This window comes from Myxocyprinus asiaticus, chromosome 14 (genome assembly GCF_019703515.2).
Source record: "Myxocyprinus asiaticus isolate MX2 ecotype Aquarium Trade chromosome 14, UBuf_Myxa_2, whole genome shotgun sequence".
Classification (NCBI taxonomy): Eukaryota; Metazoa; Chordata; class Actinopteri; order Cypriniformes; family Catostomidae; genus Myxocyprinus; species Myxocyprinus asiaticus.
Genome location: NC_059357.1, coordinates 8,650,923 through 8,672,502, shown reverse-complemented (window position 1 = coordinate 8,672,502; position 21,580 = coordinate 8,650,923). Strand labels below are relative to the sequence as shown.

The window sequence follows — 21,580 nt, the reverse complement described above, 5'->3', positions numbered from 1 at the left end:
CTGATTTGGTTCCGATCGGGTGAACGGCCTAGGACTAGTTCAAATAGCTGCTAAAAGTTGATTGGTCGATGCCTGCCATGTTTTTCATGATATGTGACTGTCCTCATAGAACTTGATGGCACCTTGGACAAAGACACTGCATGCAAAATTTCAAGTCGATCGAACTAACGGTTCCATAGTTAGAGCCATTTTTAGATTTTTTATTATTATAGCACCACCAAGATGCAGAGATATGCATTTTTGTTTATGTGTGTCCTCAGAATGACCCCATGAATATGTGTACCAAATTTGGTGATAAAATCTCATTCGGTTCAAGAGTTATAACAGTTTTAGTAAAAGTGGCCACACCCCCCCATGTACATTTGGCGTACCTTTGCGATGATAAATAGAAAGTTAAATTTTTTTTGGATAATTATTAATATTGGGACTCCAGAAAATCTTTCTGCACTGGGTTGGTTCTGATTGAGCGAATGGCCTAGGACAAGTTTGTTTTGAATTTTTTTCCAAACAATCTAAAATAGCGTGACAACGAGGGGGCGGAGCCAAAATTGTCTGGTTACTGTTACATGATTTATGATGTAAAAGTGTTACAAAATATAAAAACTTAATTCTAAATACTTTGTAGATATTTTCTAGAGAATAATTTTTCCTCTGGGATTTGGTCAAAATAGGGTCTTCAAAAGTTCTACTTCTCAGTATTAACAATTTCTTCATTTTTGCTCTTTTCTAAGGTAGAAGACATCCTAAGCTTTCTTCAAAGGTAAAATGTCAGGTTGTGTGTGTTTGGATCATAATTAAAATTGCCAAGAAATGTACAAAGTGTCCTAATTTGCCCAAAACTAAACTAAACTAACACTGAAATGAATTTGAGATCATTTTATTTTAGAGTAAAAAAAAAAAAATTATAATAATATTTTAGTTTAGTTTTAGTTTTTTCAAATAATTTCAGTTTTTACTTTTATTTAGTTAACAAAAATGGTTTTAGTTAGTTTTTATTTTAATTTTCATTAACTATAATAACACTGATTCTAGTATTCAACATAAATGTATTTTAAATCTTAAATGACACAACAGGGTCTGATATTGCCAACAAAAAGCAGAGCTCTATAATAAAGTGACTTAAACAACAGCACTGCATTTATTTTGTTTGATTGTTATGAGAAAAACTGACAATTGATTTTTATTTGTATAGCACTTTTCACAATACACATCGTTTCAAAGCAGCTTTATAGAAAATCATGCCTTAAAGTCTTAAAGCCCCCAGAGAGCAAGCTAAAGTTGACCGTGGCAATAATAAAAAATAAAAAAACTCCATTCAATGTTAGCGGAAAAACAATATAATAGACGATATAATGGATGTACATAATACAATATTATTTAGCGGTTTGAACAAATACTGATCGGCACACATATTTTTTTGCCTTCTTCCCCCGGTTTCACTTTGCATGTAAACTTTAAGAGTGTTCTTACCGGCTTATCCAAAGCGTGCAAGTGTTGTGCTCATACCTGCTTACATTTCGACATCAAAAGCAGAGAATAATAAGTCTCATGTAATTGCAGGTTTCTTACGTTGTCAGGTTTTTTAATAAACTGTTTTTTGATAGTTATGAACGTCTTGCTGTGCATGTAATCACACGTGTTTCTGCCTTGCAAATCCACCGATTTGCGTGGTGGCGTAAATAAAATGACCTGTTTGATGTACTGTAGCACTAGGACATAACACCATTGTCTGGCAAATTCGACAAGCTGTAACGCTACAATGTTTATATATCTTAGTGTTTGCCATCAATCTTCGAGCTCTCAGCTAGACTGTGTAGACTAATTGCTCTGTTTTACTGTGAGCGCTCAGTGCCACCTCTCCGGGGAGGAGACTGTTTGGCAGCTCTCAATGTTGCATTGCTTGGTTTTAATTACACTACCAGTTAAGTATTTATCTATGTATCGTACAAAGCATATGCTATCAAATCGAGAACATTGTATTGTACGACACAATTTTTTTTACAACTACCTGTCTGTCTGACTGGTCTGTCTGTTTGGTCTGTCTGTTTGGTGTGTCTGTCTGTCTGTCTGTCTGTCGATCTTAGAGTGTGTGTACATGCTCCTAATATCATCCAACAGACAGTAATTGTGCTGTGATTTTTAATAACATGTCAGGGTTGTTTTCCTCTTGATGTGAGAGGTGATATTTGCATATGTGATTATCGTCCTTATATACAATATGGGATGCAGAGGAGCTGTGTTTTTCTTTCCCAGCAGCCCGGGAGCTCAGATTAAATGACACTGGGCACATTTGCACAACAAATTTGCAATGTTCATCAGTAGTTCTGGGTAAAGTGGCCTTGACAAAACATGTGTGGCATTTATAGTGTACATTACAAGACATGACAGCTGTTCATGTGGATACTGTGTATGTGTGTCTTACCCATGGCCTTGATAGAGGTGTATTTATTGAAGCCCAGATTGTTGTGGGGCTGGGACAGGGCCATTGTGGGAGTCAAAGGAGGAAGTGTGGCGTTATTCAGGTGGTTATGCTCTAAAGGAGAGAAAAGACAAAGGAGTGCAGAGAAGGAGGACAGGGAAGAAAGAGGGAGTGCAGAGGAGAAATGGAGAGAGAGAGAGGGAGACACAAGGAGGTTGCGTTCATTAGTAAATGGAAAGTCAGCACATTATAGAGAGATGAGTGCATTTGATTATACGATAAAGGAAAAACTCTGCCATTAATTTAAGCAAGTAAAGGGTAACGAAAGACACGCATGCATAGCCAGAGGAAAATCATATTGCTCAGACGTTGCTCTTTATGAAGTTATTGGTTATGTTTCATTTGAGCATCAACTTTGTCAAAATTCCATAGGAATGATCAAAATAGACACACATGAGACAATTGTTGACTTACAGTAATAGAGCTATGTAATTAATGTGGATAGCACATAGCACAGATAGTTTGGTCTTGGGGGAATTGAGAAATGTTTCATACGTATTATACGTAAGGTTTACATTGGACATCAAAACCAAATGACTGCAAATCTTGGCACAATTTGTGACAATCCTCAGGAGAAACAATTGAGACTATGAAGAAATCTCATTCGTGATTTTCTTTCCTACGAATATGTGTGTGTGCATGTGCACAATGTATGTCCATTTTCATGGCAGATGCATGCTAGACTTCTGTAAACACGCTAAATATGTGCTGTCTATATGCCGCATGTCACTAAAGGTCAGGTTATTTAGGACACACATCCTATGTCCTCCCCTTTGGGCTGGGGTGTAAGGTCACTGACTCGATTCTGTCAGATCACTTTGTGCTTGTGTGTGTGTGTGTGTGCACTTAACCTATGTATGTTAGTGAAGATGCATGTATAGGCTTTTAGGGCAACTTGACAGATCGTTATGCCACAAACACACTCGCACACTCGCACACATGCAGTCCAAATACAATTAAATGGCCAGGTTACATCACAGCAAATGGATGCAGGTCCTTGACAGAGTCAGATTCATTTTTGTCTATGTGTGTGCGCATGCATGGCATTTATTGACAATGTCTGACACATTTTAAAAGGGTTAATTGTGCGTACACTCAATCACACAAAGAACTTTAGAGTCTATGTTGCACTTTAGGTCACATTCTGTACTGTCTTGTTTTTATAGTCTTATAAAAGTATTCAGTCCAGATCTACATTCAACGTGACAATTTCTTCATGCACGAGACGCTCACACTTTTTTAGTAAAGGGCTTTTCCACTTCAAAGCCTCACATTACAGGCAAACGCTTCCCAATGGTGAGCGGCGCATTATATCATGTTATGAACATACCAAATTGCCCTCTGTCCCGTTACGTGGACGCGTGGCTATCAGACATGGATATACGATCCAATTTGCACGTCGGCCGACCCGTTTCAATGGTGTTCTGTCTTCCACAGTTCCGTCCGAAGCCGCTCCAGTGTTACGAGCCGAAATATACAATCTTCTCACAAAGAATGCGATAGAGGTTGTTTCATATGAATTAATAAGCCTGCTGTCCTGTCAGAGCTGGTGTTTACAATGATCGAGTACAATCTGTGGTCTGACCACACGATATGTATGCACAGACTGCGACACACAGCGGGATTTACAGCGGGAGAAGGACGGAGGGCTTCAGTCCATTCTGAATGCGCCCATTCAAAATGTTAACTCAGAAACAGATCTTATCGCACATCCGTCCTCGGGACTGATTTGCATCAATAGATCTGAAGGATGTGTACTTCATGTACCAACTGTACTGGTTTACAGGTGGCTTTTTAGATGTGCGTTCGAGGGAACTGCGTATCAATTTAAAGTCCTTAATTTCTGTGTGTCTCTGGCTCCCCGCACATTCAAGAAATGTATGGATGTGGCGCTCACCCCATTGAAAATGAACGGTGTGTGTGTTTTGATTTACCGCAGCGATTGGTTATTACTAGCCAATCAGAGGCACTACTGAGCGAACACAGAGACTTGCTGCTTTGCCATATGGAAAATCTGGTCAATGTCAACTGGCGAAAAGCAAATTTTTCCCCAGCCAATAAATCTTCTTTTTAGGAGTTCATGCGTGCGCACCTCATAACAAGAACGTACAGACCATTCTTCGGTGTCTGTTTCAGTTCAAACTGAAAAAACATTTTATTTTCATGTGCATCGGGGTAACTCGCCACTGTCTGGCTGCTCTAGCACCATGGACAGCGCCAGCCTTCTACTAGCAGGGTGTTATGCTGGGTCATGTTTTCAGAAAGAAAATGCTGACCACAAATGCATCCAACACAGGTTGGGGCGTGGTGTGTAATGGACGCCTGACTTTTGACACCTGGAAACAGGTGCGAAACGGCCATGACATGACAACCGCCTAGAGCTACTGGCTGTCTTTCTAGCTTGAGAGATTTTCATTACGATATTATGAATCACCACATTCTGATTCGTTTGGACAACACAACAGTAGTGGTGTATATATGTTTCCATGACACGCTGGCCCACGTATGGCTGGCGAAATGCAAGTATGCACTTCCCCTGGTGTGCCTCCTTCATTCTGTCATCAGCAAAGTCCGAGTGGACATGGAAACAGGTCTGTTAATTGCACCGAAATGGCCCAATCAGCCATGGTTTCCGGAAATGATAGAGATGTTATTCAGCTTGCCATTGGAAATACCGCTGAGGAGGGATCTCCTCTCTCAGCTGCAAGGCACAATCTGGCATCCCCAGCCCAAGCTGTGGAAACTGCATGTGTGGCCCCTGAACGGAGCACGCTAAATACGCCAGAACTGACACATTCAGTCATAAACAATTTTACAGGCCAGAACGCTGTCCACGAGACGCCTCTACACACTAAAATGGAATGTGTTCACTGATTGGTGTCTTTCACATGGCAAAGACCCAGTAAACTGCCCCATGCAAGAAATTCTCATATTTCTTCAAGAGCGATTAGACACAGGACTCACTCAGTCAACTCTCAAAGTTTATGTGGCGACTATATCTGCGTATCACGCACCTGAAGCCTGCGCCACTATAGGCAAACATGATTTAATCATAAAGTTCCTTAGAGGAGCAAGACAATTAAATCCACCTCGGCTGGCTACAGTCCCGACTTGGGACCTAAAAGCGCTCGCAGGGCCCCCATTTGGACTCTGTTGATTTGCACATGCTCTCCATTAAGACCGCACTACTGCTGGTTCTGACTTCAGTAAAATGGGTAGGTGACTTACATGCACTATCAATTGACAATTCATGTCTGGAGTTTGGCCCTGGTCTTTCAAAAACCACTGTCAAACCCAGAAAAGGCTATGTGCCAAAGGTTCTAACCACGCCCTTCAGAGCGCAGGTGGTTCACCTTCAAGCTTTATTCCCTTCTCCATTTAATTCGGATGAGGAACAGTCCTTGCATTTGTTATGCCCTGTGCGGGCACTACACGCATACATTGAGTGCACCCGCCCAAAATGAGGGTAACTCACTTGCGGCATACTCATGTCGGTCGCCGTCCCATCATGTTTCCTCTCTGGAAGGTTATGTCGTGTAGTGCAGCGTGATAGGATTCTGTTCCCCATGTGCGTTAGCACACGTCAAGTGTACTGAGTCATAAGGGAACGTCTCGGTTACGTACGTAACCTCGGCTTACTGAGATGAAGGGAAAAAGACATTGTGAATGCTGGCCGCACTACAAGACTCAGAGTTCTTCTGAGGTGCGAGCAATGTGCTCCTTGTCCCTCAGTCAGAAGATTTTGAGGAATGGTGTTTGTGCACCTGCTTTTGTAGTGGACAGCTTCATGCCTAAAAGGGCAGGGCTCAAACACCATAGCCAATATTACAATATTGGAGTTATTGTAGAGAGGTTTCAACTAGGTTGTGTGGAAGGACAACTCCCCATATGCGTTAGCACGCAATGTCTCGTTCCCTTCGTCTCAGGGAACCGAGGTTATGTATGTAACCGATAAGTTCTCTTAGGTCAAGAATTTCAGAGATGTGCACAAACAAGACAATATCAGCAGATGAACACCTTGGAAGAACAAAAACGTCAGTACATTTCGTCATCATTTTTAGGCAAAATAAAAGAAGCCTGTTTGACAGTAAGTATAAAATTTTTTTCCCATCAAAAATACCCAAAATTCCATAGACTTACATTGACGGAATGTTTAAATGGGCCAAGACTTTTCAAACTCTAACTGTTAAAACAGTCCAACGTAAACAAACACACACAAGGCCTTTAATCTGCTTTAAGTTTCTCTCTCTCTCTCTCTCTCTCTCTCTCTCTCTCTCTCTCTCTCTCTCTCTCTCTCTCTCTCTCTCTCTCTCTCTCTCTCTCTCTTCTTCTTCTTCTTCTTCTTCTTCTATTCCTACACTTCTTTTCTCTTTCATCTTTCTCGCTCTCTTTATCTTTGTCCCTCATTCACTCACAGGCACAAGTTCAAAACTCAAATCTCAGATGTAATTGAGTCATGCTCATCCACCACAAATACTCACTCCACATACTGAGGATTGTGACTTAAAGGGGACATGTCATGGTAAAACAGGATTTTTCTTGCTCTTTTGAAATGAAAGGGATTGATGTACTGTGTAGAGTAATGTTAGAACTATCAGCAAATTAACATATAAGTGCCTCATGCTTACATATCAACAACCATTCAGTATTCAGCAACTTGGCCCACCCTGATGAATAACAGTGTGAACTACAGTGGAACGTTAGCTGTTAGTAAGTTAGCCAATCATAAGAGGTTATTTGCTTTTTGAAGTCATAAAGGTACAGTGGCAAAAACAGCCAGTTTAAGAGAGTGGAAAATGTTCATGTACAATGGGGGGGGGGGGGGGGGGCGTCTGCTTGAACAGTTTTACATGCTTTAATGTTCAAAAAACACATTATTTTTCTCATACTGTACATTGCTGCAGCAACTCTTTTCACCATCTGTCTGAAACCGCTATGTTGTAGCTCCTGTCTCTTTAAAGCCCACCTTTCCGAAAAGCCCAGTCTGCTCTGACTGGTCAGCTGGCCCAGTCTGTTGTGATTGGTCAACCACTTAGAGCATGTGTCTGAAATGTAACACCCCTTACCATAACCGAGTTTCAGTTCCGGAGGCTTCATGAGCAGCACATTCCTGAGGCGGGCATTATGCAAATGTGTTACATAGTGACGTAGCTATGTCACGGAAGTAATGGCTGGACTGCAAACCAGGCTTTTCAGGCAGTTCAGGAGAAGTGTTTTCTGTGGGAGAGAGTAACTCCCTTTGGTGTGGAATTTGTGCTTTGTAACTTTGCAGACCTTTTACATGCACAAACAGCTATATTACACATTATAGGAAAGGTAAAATCCCCAAAAAGCATAATAGGGCCTCTTTAAAAATTTGATAGCGGAATTCATGGTAAACAACTACATTACCCATGGTACAGTAGAGAAAGATCCACCAATCAGAGAACCCCATCCAACGAAACCCTCGAAACGTGGCTCGGAGCGACCGCGCACTCCCTTCACCCTTAAACTACTTATATATTTGTACATATCGGGATATTTAGCAATAAACAGTAGTTTTATATATTACCATCGTTTTTTATTCAATGACATCATTGGCAATGCTTCTTGAGATTGTAGTCCATGCCCTCATAAAACACGATAAGTACACAGCGTTGTTGCTTTGTCTTTATGTCCGATTTTCAAATATTTTTTGGCCTCAAAACAAAGTTTGTGATGTTGTGATTCACCTCGGAGCTGGTTGGTTTGGTTCATGGCTCACAACTCTTTTATGAAGGATTTTATTAAAAGTCTATGGAATAAATGAATGGGTAAAATACTTCCGGAACCCAGACAGCTGAAAAATTGGGCGGTCACTGTTGCGCTCTATATGGCGGCGCAGTGGCTTCACTGATATGATGTCATGATCAGTCCAGTTCTATATTAAATATCAGTGGTGTCAAAAGATCTCTCTCTCTCTCTCTCTCTCTCTCTTAAAGAGATAATAAAATATTATTGTTAATTTTACTTTATCAAAATCAGCAAAGATTTCACCTAAAAAAGACATGTGGATAAAAATATGAAGGCAATCATTTTAGGCAACCATTTTACTTCCAGAAGTACAGAAATTTCACTGGGAGGCAGTGGACATCTAATACATACAACAGGGTTTCAGCAAGTATATGTCATGTTGATGATGAAGAGTTTTTAGATAATCATTTATGAAATATGATACGCACAGCATAATGGGTTAATTTTTGCAGATATTATACACAGACCTGCACATACTGCCAAAACTGTGTGTAGTGTGCGCATGCGCACACACACACACACTTAATTATATTTAGTTGTTCAACTGCACAATGTTAATTTGACAATGCTGACAATGTATTTGCTGTACAATAATATGTTATTTTTCTTTTCTATTTTTTTTTCTGCAGTATTCCTATGGTTGTAATGTTGCAGAATATACACCATGATCATTTTCTTTCTGAATTATTAAATTTGTAAGTAATATGAGTATTAGCTTATTTTAAATACTGTAAATCCTTACAGTAAAGCTAAAGATTTACTGTATATCTATTGTACATGCGTAGTTCCACAACTCACATATAGGTGGCACTCTTTCCAGTTAAAATGCTACTATAGAAGCCTTTATTCAGTGTGAAAACATGTAGGTAAGCCTATGCCAGTTTTCAAGTTCATAATTTATAGATAAGTGTGCTGTAAATTTACTGAAAATCTATTGAACTCACTACGGGTCATTTTTGAACCGAACATCACAGGCGTCATTATTTTTAAACATAACAGAAGGATATGAATTATAGATTTCAACAATAACATTTTTACAAGCTAAAAGGCTAATTATTGATATCAGGATTGCAATTACTAGTAGTGATATTAAATTTGAACTAGTAAAAACGTTAAATCTTGATATAAAACAATTACGTCATCACTCAAATTGTTTTTTTTTTTAATAAAAATAATTTGTAATTATTTAACATGTAATTACATTTTCACTAATAGAATTTCACAATTATGTGTCATACTATTGCAAGCTATTCCACATTTAATCATATACCGGATATTTATTATAAATATCAACAATAAAATGTTAACTAGCTAATCCTGCAAATGTAATTTCTGATATAAAATATTATGATTGATATCAAGAATTAGCATTTTAATTAGTGAAAATGTAATTTTTTATTTTTTTTTATCTTTATCATATCCTGCACATTAAAAGTCAATCGGCTTGCCATACATATAGCATCAAAATTACGACTGCTTTTAGTTATTTTATGTGTTCACAGCATTCTCGACCGGTGTTGCTGTGCAAGGCGTTGTTCGTTGACACTCAACACTGGATTCTGCTTTGGCTTCATGGAACTATTTGGAACTATTTTCTTTGGGGGAGCAAAAATAACTGGCCATATTGTATCTAAAACATACGTAAGTAACTTCTCTCTTGCTCTCTCTCTCTTTCATATTTTTTGCCTTAAGTGAAAGTATTCTTGCATAATTTTGCAATGTGAGTATATTCTTTATGGATGTATAGAATAGGAAGTCTCTAATTGTCTACAAATAGCTCTAGAGTTTGTCTCTGGAGGCTTGTTTTAGAATAGAGGTGTCAGACTCTGCATAATTAAAGTTGTGACGACTGCATATTTTCTTGCTTTCTTACTTTTGTTATTTCCTCCATTTTTTGTGTTGTGAAAGACAGTGGAATTACCTTGCTGAATTACTTTTAGTCATGTATGCTGAAAGCTGTCTTTGTTTAGGTTTGGAAAAATGGATTGGACGTCTATCAGTTAAAGAGATTCTTTATTTAACAATACAAATTTTGTGGTTGCGTACTGGCCTAAGTTGAAAGAGCCCACCCCCAAGTCTCTATGATATTCTGATTATGATATTTGTTTAAAAAAGTAGCACACCTCTACAGAACAAACCTCACGAATGGAGTTATCATTTATGTATGTAGGACAAACGTGTGGGACAAGTTATGAGCCAAAGTGTGGTGATGTGGGCGTGGCCGAGCGATGTCTGTGGAGATCGAGGCCGGGAGAGGAAGAACGGTAAGGATTGACACCTGTGGAAAATCACCTCTAACAGCTGTTTTGTGTTGCAGTGAGAGCTGGAAGGGGATAAAAGGGCAGTCCAAACCACCGGAGGAGAGAGAGACGCACGCAGCAGAGTGATTGTGTGTGCATACATTCATGTTGTGCTGAAAAGCAAACTGTGGTGCAAAGCTGGAAAGTGTGAAAATAAAAGTGTCGTACGTTGGATAGTTTACCCAGCTCCCACTTCCTCCTTCAACGAGAAAGACAGAGATTACCACAGTGGTGCCGAAACCCGGGATTTTGGAGGAGGAAGGCGCTGTCATGGAGTCCTTGCTGCTGGCTAAAGATCGCGACGCCGAGGAGATACCCGATCTGGTGGTGCTGGAGCAGCTCGTCAGCAGGTGACCGAAAGGGATGGCTGAGTGGGTCCAGTGCCATCAGCCAGCATCACTGACGGAGGCCGTGTAGCTGGCTGATGACCGTTTGGTGGCATGTTCGGGGGCCGGCAAGCCCTCTTCTCTGTCTCTTCTCTCTCTTGCCCCCTCTCCTTCTCCACGTCCTGTTTCTGTTCCCCGGAAACGGGGAGTTGTGACCCCGGAAGCCATCCTGGAGAGGGTTGGCCGAAACAGCCACACTTCCTCTCCAGAAATGGGGGGGGAGTAAGTGACAGGCCAAATGGCTCCCCAGCCTGAGTCAGGTGATGGGGGTATGTGGCGAGCAGGGCGTGACTGAGCTGTAAGGATGGACACCTGGGGGAAGGGCCGTAGCTAATGGGGTGAAAGGTGGTAACGATTCTAGGGGCCCACAGGTCCAGGGGGGCCCACAACAAATATTAGACTGTATTTTTTAATATGAAAGGGGCCCAGAACTATATAGAGTCAGGGGGCCCAGAATTCCATGCTACGGCCCTGCCTGGGGGCAAATTATCTCAGTCAGCCAGGAGAGAGATAAAGAGGAGCCAAAGCCACAGCTGGAGAGAGAGACACACGGAGCTGTGTGTGTGTGTGTGTGTGTCGATGTTATTCGTACTGCTGAAAAGAAATGTGTTTAAGAGACAGCTGAAAAACAAATCTTTGTGTATTTATTTATTGAGCTGAAAAGCCAGTTAGTTTTGTATGCGTCAGACTTTGTTTGTTACGCTGAAAAATGCTGACAATATAGTGTCTTTTTTGGATTGTTACCCAGCTCCCGCTTCCTCCATCAACGAGAAATACAGAGATTTACCACACAAAGTTTAATTCTTAGTGTTTGGGGTTTGTTATAAATCCTTAAACTTTGTGTGATGCATTCTTTAGCAAATTCTACTAATAAACATTCCTTCTGAAAGCCATTTTTGAACTTTGACTTTAGTCTGCATGTCATTAGGCTTGTAGAACTGTCCCTCCCTCTCAAAACTGCATAGCAGTTTCTGGTGTGTGTTGATTGGCCATGATTGGTGCTCTGCAGGCTGGTCTGAAATCTGCTGTGAAGGTGAATTTTCTGCCTGAAGAGAGAATTCCTTGTGTACCAGTGCACAATGCCTGGAAGTCAGCACTGCTCCAGGTTCTCGTGCTGGTGGACTGACATTATGAGCATGAAGCTCAGATCGATTTTCTCTGGTCAGGCTCCAGTTCTAATCTAATAATATAATAATATAAAGTCCATTACACGCCGACGTGGAGATTGGCCTCTGATTCCATCAGACAGATTCGACATCACTGACTAACACTATGTTCACCCCTCACCACCAACCGCTTGCTCTTTCTGTTTGTCCTCTATCTCTCCCTCACTCCCTCTCTTTTTTCTGCCCTGTCCTGTCATGTTGTTCCTTCATTAGCATCAGTGACTGCAGTGCAATCAAATAATCGGCAAGAAATCATAACCAAAACTAAAAGTCATAAGTCAATTCAGGACCCATTGATAAACGCAACTTCTAGGGGGCACGTTAGTAAAAAAAAAAAACTAAAAAAAACATATCTTGATGACAGGACGATTAGCAATGGGATTTACACAAATATGTCCACAAGCAATCAGATTTTAGAGTTTCAGTTTAGGGAAGTGTTAGGCTTAGGGTTATTGTTAGAGTTAGTTAGGGTTAGGGTTACATTATTTATCCCCATTGGACATGTTCCTGGATCAACATCCTTTAAAGAGATAGTTCACTCAAAAATTAAAATTCTCTCATCATTTACTCACCCTCATGCCATCCCAGATGTGTATGACTTTCTTTCTTCTGCTAAACACAAACTGAGATTTTTAGAAGAATATTTCATCTCTGTAGATCCGTACAATGCAGTAGATGGTGACCAGACCTTTCAAGCTCCAAAATCACATAAAGGCATCATAAAAGTAATCCATAAGACTCAAGTGGTTAAATCTATGTTTTTAAAAGCGATATAATATGTGTGGGTAAGAAACTGATCAATATTTAAGTCCTTTTTTACTATAAATCTTTCACATTCTGAGAGTGAAAGTGGAGATTTATGGTAAAAAAAAAAAATGGATTGAAATATTGATTTGTTTCACACCCAAAGTGATTGAATCGCTTAAAAAGATATAGATTTAACCACTGAGATCTTATGGATAACCTTTATCATGCCTTTATGTGATTTTTAGAGCTTTAAAGGTCTGGTCACCATTCATTTGCATTGTAAGGACCAACAAAGCTGAGATATTCTAAAAATCTTAATTTGTGTTCAGCAGAAGAAAGTCATACACATCTGGGATGGCATGAAAGTAAGTAAATGATGAGAGAATTTTCATTTTTGGGTGAACTATCCCTTTAATAGTCCTGTATGTGTCAGACTTTGAAGGGACTATCAAAGGATGTTGATCCACGTACATGTCCTAATTGGATAAATAATCCCTAAAGACCCTAACACAAGACCTAAACCTACCTCTAAAATCAGAGGCCAATGATTGATGAGCAGGAAAGTTGCTACAGGAAAATGTCCTACTTGATCAAATCATTTTAAGCTGGTGGACTATATTATTCATTATAGAAATAACCAAGGATCCGGATTCACAAAAATCTACTTAGGAAAAATTTAAGAAAGTTCTTAGGATAAACTATAAAAAGGTATCTAGCTACTAACGTTGATGTTTTTTTTTAAAGAAAAGGAGGGACGAGCCGAAATTCATTTTTGTGGTAACCAACATTATGCCACAAATGCTGTCGACTGAGTTTAACTTGTATTGAATCCGGAATATTCCTTTAAGAATCTTTCAAGAATCTGGCCCCTGATGATGTATTTTTAAGGAACTTTTACACTGTCTCTGTCCTTCTGTGCTCTTTTTCCATTGTTTTTCTATGTAAGCATGCGCTAGACGGACGTCTTTAACCATAGTGCTGCGTCTTGCTGTTTTTCAGTATCTCACGCAAGAGTGCCACGTTTTTTTACATGCTGTGTAAGGTTGAAAAACAAGGTCAACTTTTAGAAGTGTGTTTCGGTCTAAACAAACCCATTTCACTTTACAGCAAAGGCTCAAAAATGGCAACAAATTCTAAATGGATTCCACTAAATATTTAACCCTAACTGGACATACAGCTTAGTATACACAGATGTTTCAGCCCAATCACTCATGTCATCACTCATTTCTCATGGTGGACGAGGCAGAGTGATCATGCGATGAGTGGGTGACCTGCACTCCTCTCAGAGCGGAGTTACATAATTGCTAAATGGTTATTGAACTGTATCTCACTGATCCCCATGGGAGACTGTTGTTTGTGTCTTAAGTAGTAAATATTTCATAATGATCTGGTAACCTGGTGAAGTGTGGACACTGATGTGATATGCAAGGACAGACGGAAGAGAGCAATTTCGTGTATGTTGTAGATTATCTGAATAATCTAAATTTGCTTCTCAAGGATTGCTAAGATTCTTGAGATGGATGGGTTGGTTTCACTGGATGTTCCTACATTTTTTAAAGATCTGTTGATTAGTATTGATCAAATTATGAACTCAATATTGATTGAGTTGATTGGTGTCAATCAATTCACCATTTATTCTATACCTCATTTGTTCACCTGCTTTTGTTGGCAGTTTCAAAAGATACGTGAGGGACCTCATTATACACCGAGTAGAAACTACAATGGTGCTTATTGAGGCTAAAACTTTTAGTGTTTTCTAAAACACAAGTAACAATGCCGAATTATATTGAAGAGAGTAATGGATTGAGCCTTACAGATCAGACCATAAACATGGGGAGTAACAATGGGGAGATACAGTGTAGTAAAAACAGAGCCACAATTGAGTAACAGCAAAGTCCCTTTACGGCAAGACCGAAATCTCCAAAACTGTGTGTCAAGATTAAATCCAAATAATAAAATCTGACATAAATGGTCTCATAAATTGTACTTCTTTAGCTCAAGTCAATGTAAAATTTTTTGGCAACTATAATTTTTAATGAAAACGGAAAGACGAAGTCTCTTTCAAAAAGGTGATTGGCTCATTTAGCTGTAAGGTGGGACTTCCATTCCAGCCGCCATATTTGGCGTTACAATTTCTACACCTTCATATGTATAGGAATGACCTGTCTCATCTTTATAACGTCTCTGGTTACACTGAGGTCAAAACAGTCACAATACTGGAGTGGTGGTGGCGTAGTGGTCTAAAGCACTGAACTAATAAGCAGAAGGTTGTTGGTTCAATCCCCACAGCCACCACCATTGTGCCCTTGAGCAAGGCACTTAACTTCAGGTTGCTCCAGGGGGATTGTCCCTGTAATAAGTGCACTGTAAGTTGCTTTGGATAAAAGCGTCTGCCAAATGCATAAATGTAAATGTAATTATGTCACAATATAATCACAATGATAGAATAAGTGAGTCACAACAATATCTCAAGAGTCACAATGATGGCACAATAGTCAAAATATGAACCACAATTGAGCTTGAATGTTAGAGCTACTGTACAATATCAGAGCTAAAGCCTGCAGTGTTTTCTAAAAGGCAAGTAACAATGGAGAATCGTACTGAATCAACATTTCTTCTTTTTACATAGCAGAAATGTAAATGAAAAAGAATGAATTTCTGCAGAAATTTCCGTGAACCTGCTGCTTTTTGGCCATCCACAGGAGTTTCAGCTTAACTTTTTGAGACTTCACAAAATGTATTTGTAGAGCAATTCATCATTGGAGAACAATGTGTGTGGTGGAAAAGCTGTCTGATATCCGTTTGTGAAGGCCATTAGTTGGATTTCTGTTCTCAGAGGGTATGTTGTCCCTCCAGTTTTAATTCAATCAAACAGCTCACCACAAAAAAATGACAGAGAGAGAGAGAGAGAGAGAGAGAGAGAGACAGATAGAAGGAAAGAGTACAAGAAAGATAAAGGAAAAAATTATGTAATATGTACAAGAAATATTGACTGCCACAAGGAAGAAAAGGCTACTGTATGTAGCCTTGCTTTATTACTTTAGAAGTTGAATTGAGTTTGTGTGTGTGATCAGCTCTTTTTCACAATTCAAGTATACACTTTGAATTGACTTCAGTTGGTTCTGATATAATTTGACGAATAATCAGCAGTGACATTGATGGCTTATGTGAATGTACTCACACACACACACACACACACACCTTTTCCACTGCTAACCGACATCATTTGCCCTCCGATCTGTGCCATGACACAACCCGACACAGTTTACTGCTGTCAACATGCGTTCAGTTACAATTAATACACAAATACATGATATGCTCATTTTAAAATCCCTTTTAACATCATCACTGATGATAGATTGTGTAAGAAAAGACTGTTAAAACCCTTTCACACTGTAAAAAGAACAACATCAAAGCATTACACCCTTGCAACCGCACAGCAACACCCTGTCAACCACCTAGAACACCCTAGCAACCGCATAGCAATGCCCGGTCAACCACCTATAACACCTTAGCAAGCACATAGCAATGCCCAGGCAACCACCTAAAACACCCTAGGAACCGCATAGCATTGCCTTGTCAACCACCTAGAACACCCTTGCAACCGCACAGCAACACCCTGTCAACCACCTAGAACACCCTAGCAACCACATAGCAATGCCCTGTCAGCCACCTAGAACACCTTAGCAACTGTATAGCAACGCCCAGTCAACCACCTAGAACACCCTTGCAACCGCATAGCAACATTCTGTCAACCACCTATAACACCTTAGCAACCGCATAGCATTGCCCTGTCAACCACCTAGAACACCCTAGCAACTGCATAGCAATGCCCTGTCATCCAACTTGAACACCCTAGCAAGCGCATAGCAATGCCCAGGCAACCACCAAAAACACCCTAGCAACCGCATAGCAACGCCCTATCAACCACATACAGGTGCATCTCAATAAATTAGAATGTCGTGGAAAAGTTCATTTATTTCAGTAATTCAACTCAAATTGTGAAACTCGTGTATTAAATAAATTCAGTGCACACAGACTGAAGTAGTTTAAGTCTTTGGTTCTTTTAATTGTGATGATTTTGGCTCATATTTAACAAAAACCCACCAATTCACTATCTCAAAAAATTAGAATATGGTGACATGCCAATCAGCTAATCAACTCAAAACACCTGCAAAGGTTTCCTGAGCCTTCAAAATGGTCTCTCAGTTTGGTTCACTAGGCTACACAATCATGGGGAAGACTGCTGATCTGACAGTTGTCCAGAAGACAATCATTGACACCCTTCACAAGGAGGGTAAGCCACAAACATTCATTGCCAAAGAAGCTGGCTGTTCACAGAGTGCTGTATCCAAGCATGTTAACAGAAAGTTGAGTGGAAGGAAAAAGTGTGGAAGAAAAAGATGCACAACCAACCGAGAGAACCGCAGCCTTATGAGGATTGTCAAGCAAAATCGATTCAAGAATTTGGGTGAACTTCACAAGGAATGGACTGAGGCTGGGGTCAAGGCATCAAGAGCCACCACACACAGACGTGTCAAGGAATTTGGCTACAGTTGTCGTATTCCTCTTGTTAAGCCACTCCTGAACCACAGACAACGTCAGAGGCGTCTTACCTGGACTAAGGAGAAGAAGAACTGGACTGTTGCCCAGTGGTCCAAAGTCCTCTTTTCAGATGAGAGCAAGTTTTGTATTTCATTTGGAAACCAAGGTCCTAGAGTCTGGAGGAAGGGTGGAGAAGCTCATAGCCCAAGTTGCTTGAAGTCCAGTGTTAAGTTTCCACAGTCTGTGATGATTTGGGGTGCAATGTCATCTGCTGGTGTTGGTCCATTGTGTTTTTTGAAAACCAAAGTCACTGCACCCGTTTACCAAGAAATTTTGGAGCACTTCATGCCTCTTTCTGCTGACCAGCTTTTTAAAGATGCTGATTTCATTTTCCAGCAGGATTTGGCACCTGCCCACACTGCCAAAAGCACCAAAAGTTGGTTAAATGACCTTGGTGTTGGTGTGCTTGACTGGCCAGCAAACGCATCAGACCTGAACCCCATAGAGAATCTATGGGGTATTGTCAAGAGGAAAATGAGAAACAAGAGACCAAAAAATGCAGATGAGCTGAAGGCCACTTTCAAAGAAACCTGGGCTTCCATACCACCTCAGCAGTGCCACAAACTGATCACCTCCATGCCACGCCGAATTGAGGCAGTAATTAAAGCAAAAGGAGCCCCTACCAAGTGTTGAGTACATATACAGTAAATGAACATACTTTCCAGAAGGCCAACAATTCACTAAAAATGTTTTTTTTTTATTGGTCTTATGATGTATTCTAATTTTTTGAGATAGTGAATTGGTGGGTTTTTGTTAAATGTGAGCCAAAATCATCACAATTAAAAGAACCAAAGACTTAAACTACTTCAGTCTGTGTGCACTGAATTTATTTAATACACGAGTTTCACAATTTGAGTTGAATTACTGAAATAAATGAACTTTTCCACGACATTCTAATTTATTGAGATGCACCTGTAGAACACCCTAGCAACTGCATAGCAACGCCCTGTCAACCACCTAGAACACCCTAGCAACCGAATAGCAACGCCCTATCAGCCACCTAGAACACCCTAGCAACCACATAGCAACGCCCTGTCAACCACCTAGAACACCCTAGCAACCACCTAGAACACCCTAGCAACCACATAGCAATGCCCAGTCAACCACCTAGAACATCCTAGCAACCACAGAGCAATGCCCTGTCAACCACCTAGAACACCCTAGCAACCGCATAGCAATGCCTTGTCAACCACCAAGAACACCCTAGCAACCACATAGCAAAACAATCCATATTTTCTTGTGTGTAAAATGTAGCAATCTATTTTTTTGCTTAAATATGCTCTCAGTAAGTTTTGTCTTAGTGTCATCTTGGACTTACACTGACACCTAGTGGCTTGGATGCAGCATAATTTAAAATGAATAGTTTTCAGTTTCAGATGCCATTGTAGAAATTTAGTATTCAGTCAGCCATGATTACTTTAATCAATGAGTGAAAGTGTCAAATAACAGGAGGGTTACTGAGATTAAGCGAGAAGTATTCGGCTGGTCATGTGATTCTAACATGGCAACCCTCATGTGCGGACCCTCTCCATGTAGAATAAAACAGCTTTTATAAGGTTACTGATATGACTGGAGTCTTCATTTTAATGTAAGTGGTCATGATTTCCTACATATATTGCAAAATTACAATTCATGTCTTAAGGAGTAACATTTTTTTAATAAGGAAAAAATACTGAGTGTCACTAACATTTCCTCAGTTCATTTGGGTGGGTTTGGTGAGTAAGTGGAAAATGCTAATTTAGGCTTACAAACTTTTACCACAAACAATCTGAGATATGAAACAGAATCAAGTGGCACAGATAGATTGGGATAAGTTTTCACACAGATGTCTGAATTAATTAGCCTAATTCTGGCTGCTATTTTCCATGTTTTTAAAATGAAGGTTTCAGAGAGATGTTGTAATGTGCATCTGAGGCTTCACACAGAAGTAACTGACAGAGAGAGAAGAACAAGAGTGAGTAATTCTTAACTCTTATCTCTGTAAAAGTTGCTGTTTTTTTGGGATGGATGGATACTGAACGTACATACCATGGTACCATGACCAAAAATATGGTGTTGCTACCACTCCACGACTAAAAAGACATGGAAATCCCATAGTACTTTTTAATACTTTTAATAGTGTAGAAAGACACTAATAATGGATGGACAGACACTTTATTGATCCCTAAGTGTAAATGTATTCAATTGTTAAGGACGCACACACAAACACAGGCTACGATATGTGTGCTGCATGAACTGCAAAAGCAGTTTTTATGATTCTCAGTGGAATGAAACTAATTTAATGACATATTCCACTAGTTCTACAAGGTACACACACACACACACACACACACACACACTTGCTGATACACACCGAAACCTTATTATCAGCACTGGAAATCTGTAACTCAGACTTCATGTGTACGTGCCATCGGATCCCAATATACGAGATGCAGCAATCTGCAGTATGTACAGCCCGGCCATTTATAAAGCTGATGGACCAACACAAGAGCAGTCCATCCGTACATACACATCTAAGTGCGTGTGTGTATATGTGAGAGAAATGATACAACGGTGTGCATGCAGTACAATGCAATTCATTCACTCTGCAGCACAGCCTGACTCAATCTCTACAAAGTGCTTGTGAAGCAATTGTGCGTGTGTGTGTGTGTGTGTGTGTGTGTGTGTGTGTGTGTGTGTGTGTGTGTGAATGCACTCAGTTAAACCTGATTGATGCTCTTACACACTCTGCCAGCCTTCTGACCTTCAAACAACCTCCAGTCCCCATTCCACCCTCTCCCTGTTTTTCAGTTGGTACAACCCTGTTGAGTCCCTATTAGAGCGCAGCCGCACTGGGTTAATGCACTTGCAGAAGAGGGGGTGTTCACCATCCCCCACGCTGTGCTCTTTTTGGACCATATAGCACAGTATCAGCTTCGATTTGTCTAATAAAAACTGTTGGAGGAAAGAGAGAGAGAGAGAGAGAAACAGAATGGAGAAAAATAAATAAAAGAGCGGGAAACAATGTTGAATGTGATAGAAATTAGATGAGTCCTTTTTAAGTCCTTCAGAAGCCAACTTGAGTTATTTATGCAGTAATTTGCATTTTGAAAGAAGGGTAAAAAAATAAAGAAATGAGAAAAGAGAGATTTAGAATGACAGGAGAGAGGGCGAGATGAAGGCATTTCTGATATCGAACACAGAGACCAGCTGCTCTTCTGTCACACTAAATAACTCTCTCTCTCTCTCTCTCTGTATACATATATATATATATATATCTCATGATGTGCTGATGCTGTCACTCTGAAAGCATGTTTTAAAAGTAGTGTGTGTGCATGTTAAAGGGTTGTTTATTGTGGTTATTTAATAAAGCAATAAATCTCTCAAGTCTGTGTATTACAGTGATTTTACTGCTGTTAAAGTGTGTTGTTGGGCATGACACAGAAGTGGATACCAGTGTTTAAAGGAATATTCCAGGTTCAGATGAGTTAATCTCTATTGACATCTGCGGAATGCTGTTGATTACCAGAGGGAATTTAGACTTGTCCCTCAGTTTGTATAAACAAAAAGAAAATCATATTTACAGTAATGTACTTACAATGGAAGTCTATGCGACAAAACATTGCACACTGTTTTGAAAGTAAAGCCACAAGACTCAAATAAATAACTATAAATAATGACATCTGCATTTTGTCGAATTTGATGCTTGTTTACTCTTCCTTGTTCTTAACACATATGCAGAGCGCTGTACACATGCGTTTAAGACATGGATTAAACCACCCAAGTCATATGCATCACCTTTATGTTGCCTTTACAGTATGTCCTTTTTGGAGCTTGGAAGTGCTGGACCCCAGTGACTTGCATTGTAGAGTATTGACAAAAACATCACAGATGTATGTTCAAATCTTTTTTTGTGTGTGTACTCCACAGAAGAAAGAATGTCATACGAGTTTGAGATGGCATAAGGGTGAGTAAATTATGAGAGAATTATATTTGGGTAAAGCATTCATTTAAAGTTAAGTTCTAGTTCAATACAAGTTAGGTTTTTATTTTTTTATATGCAAAAACGGCAGTAAAAGTAAGATGTTTTCCATGGAAGTGAAAGTGTCTAGTCCATTGTTTCAAATGTATAGCCACAATACATAA

At 39.9% G+C, this 21,580-nt stretch overlaps 1 protein-coding gene across 2 annotated transcripts in view; it reads right to left on the bottom strand.

Annotated features, from left to right (window-relative positions):
- The window catches only part of LOC127451407 (protein shisa-9-like), a 129,034-nt gene that overhangs the window by 16,575 nt on the left and 90,879 nt on the right, over positions 1-21,580 (bottom strand). The window contains exon 4 of one of the 2 annotated variants that reach the window (XM_051716107.1): positions 2,423-2,533. The exons of the other annotated variant lie outside the window; for it this stretch is intronic. Coding sequence (XP_051572067.1) covers positions 2,423-2,533 — 111 coding nt within the window. The remainder of the gene's footprint in view (positions 1-2,422; positions 2,534-21,580) is intronic. 2 annotated transcript variants of the gene reach the window in all.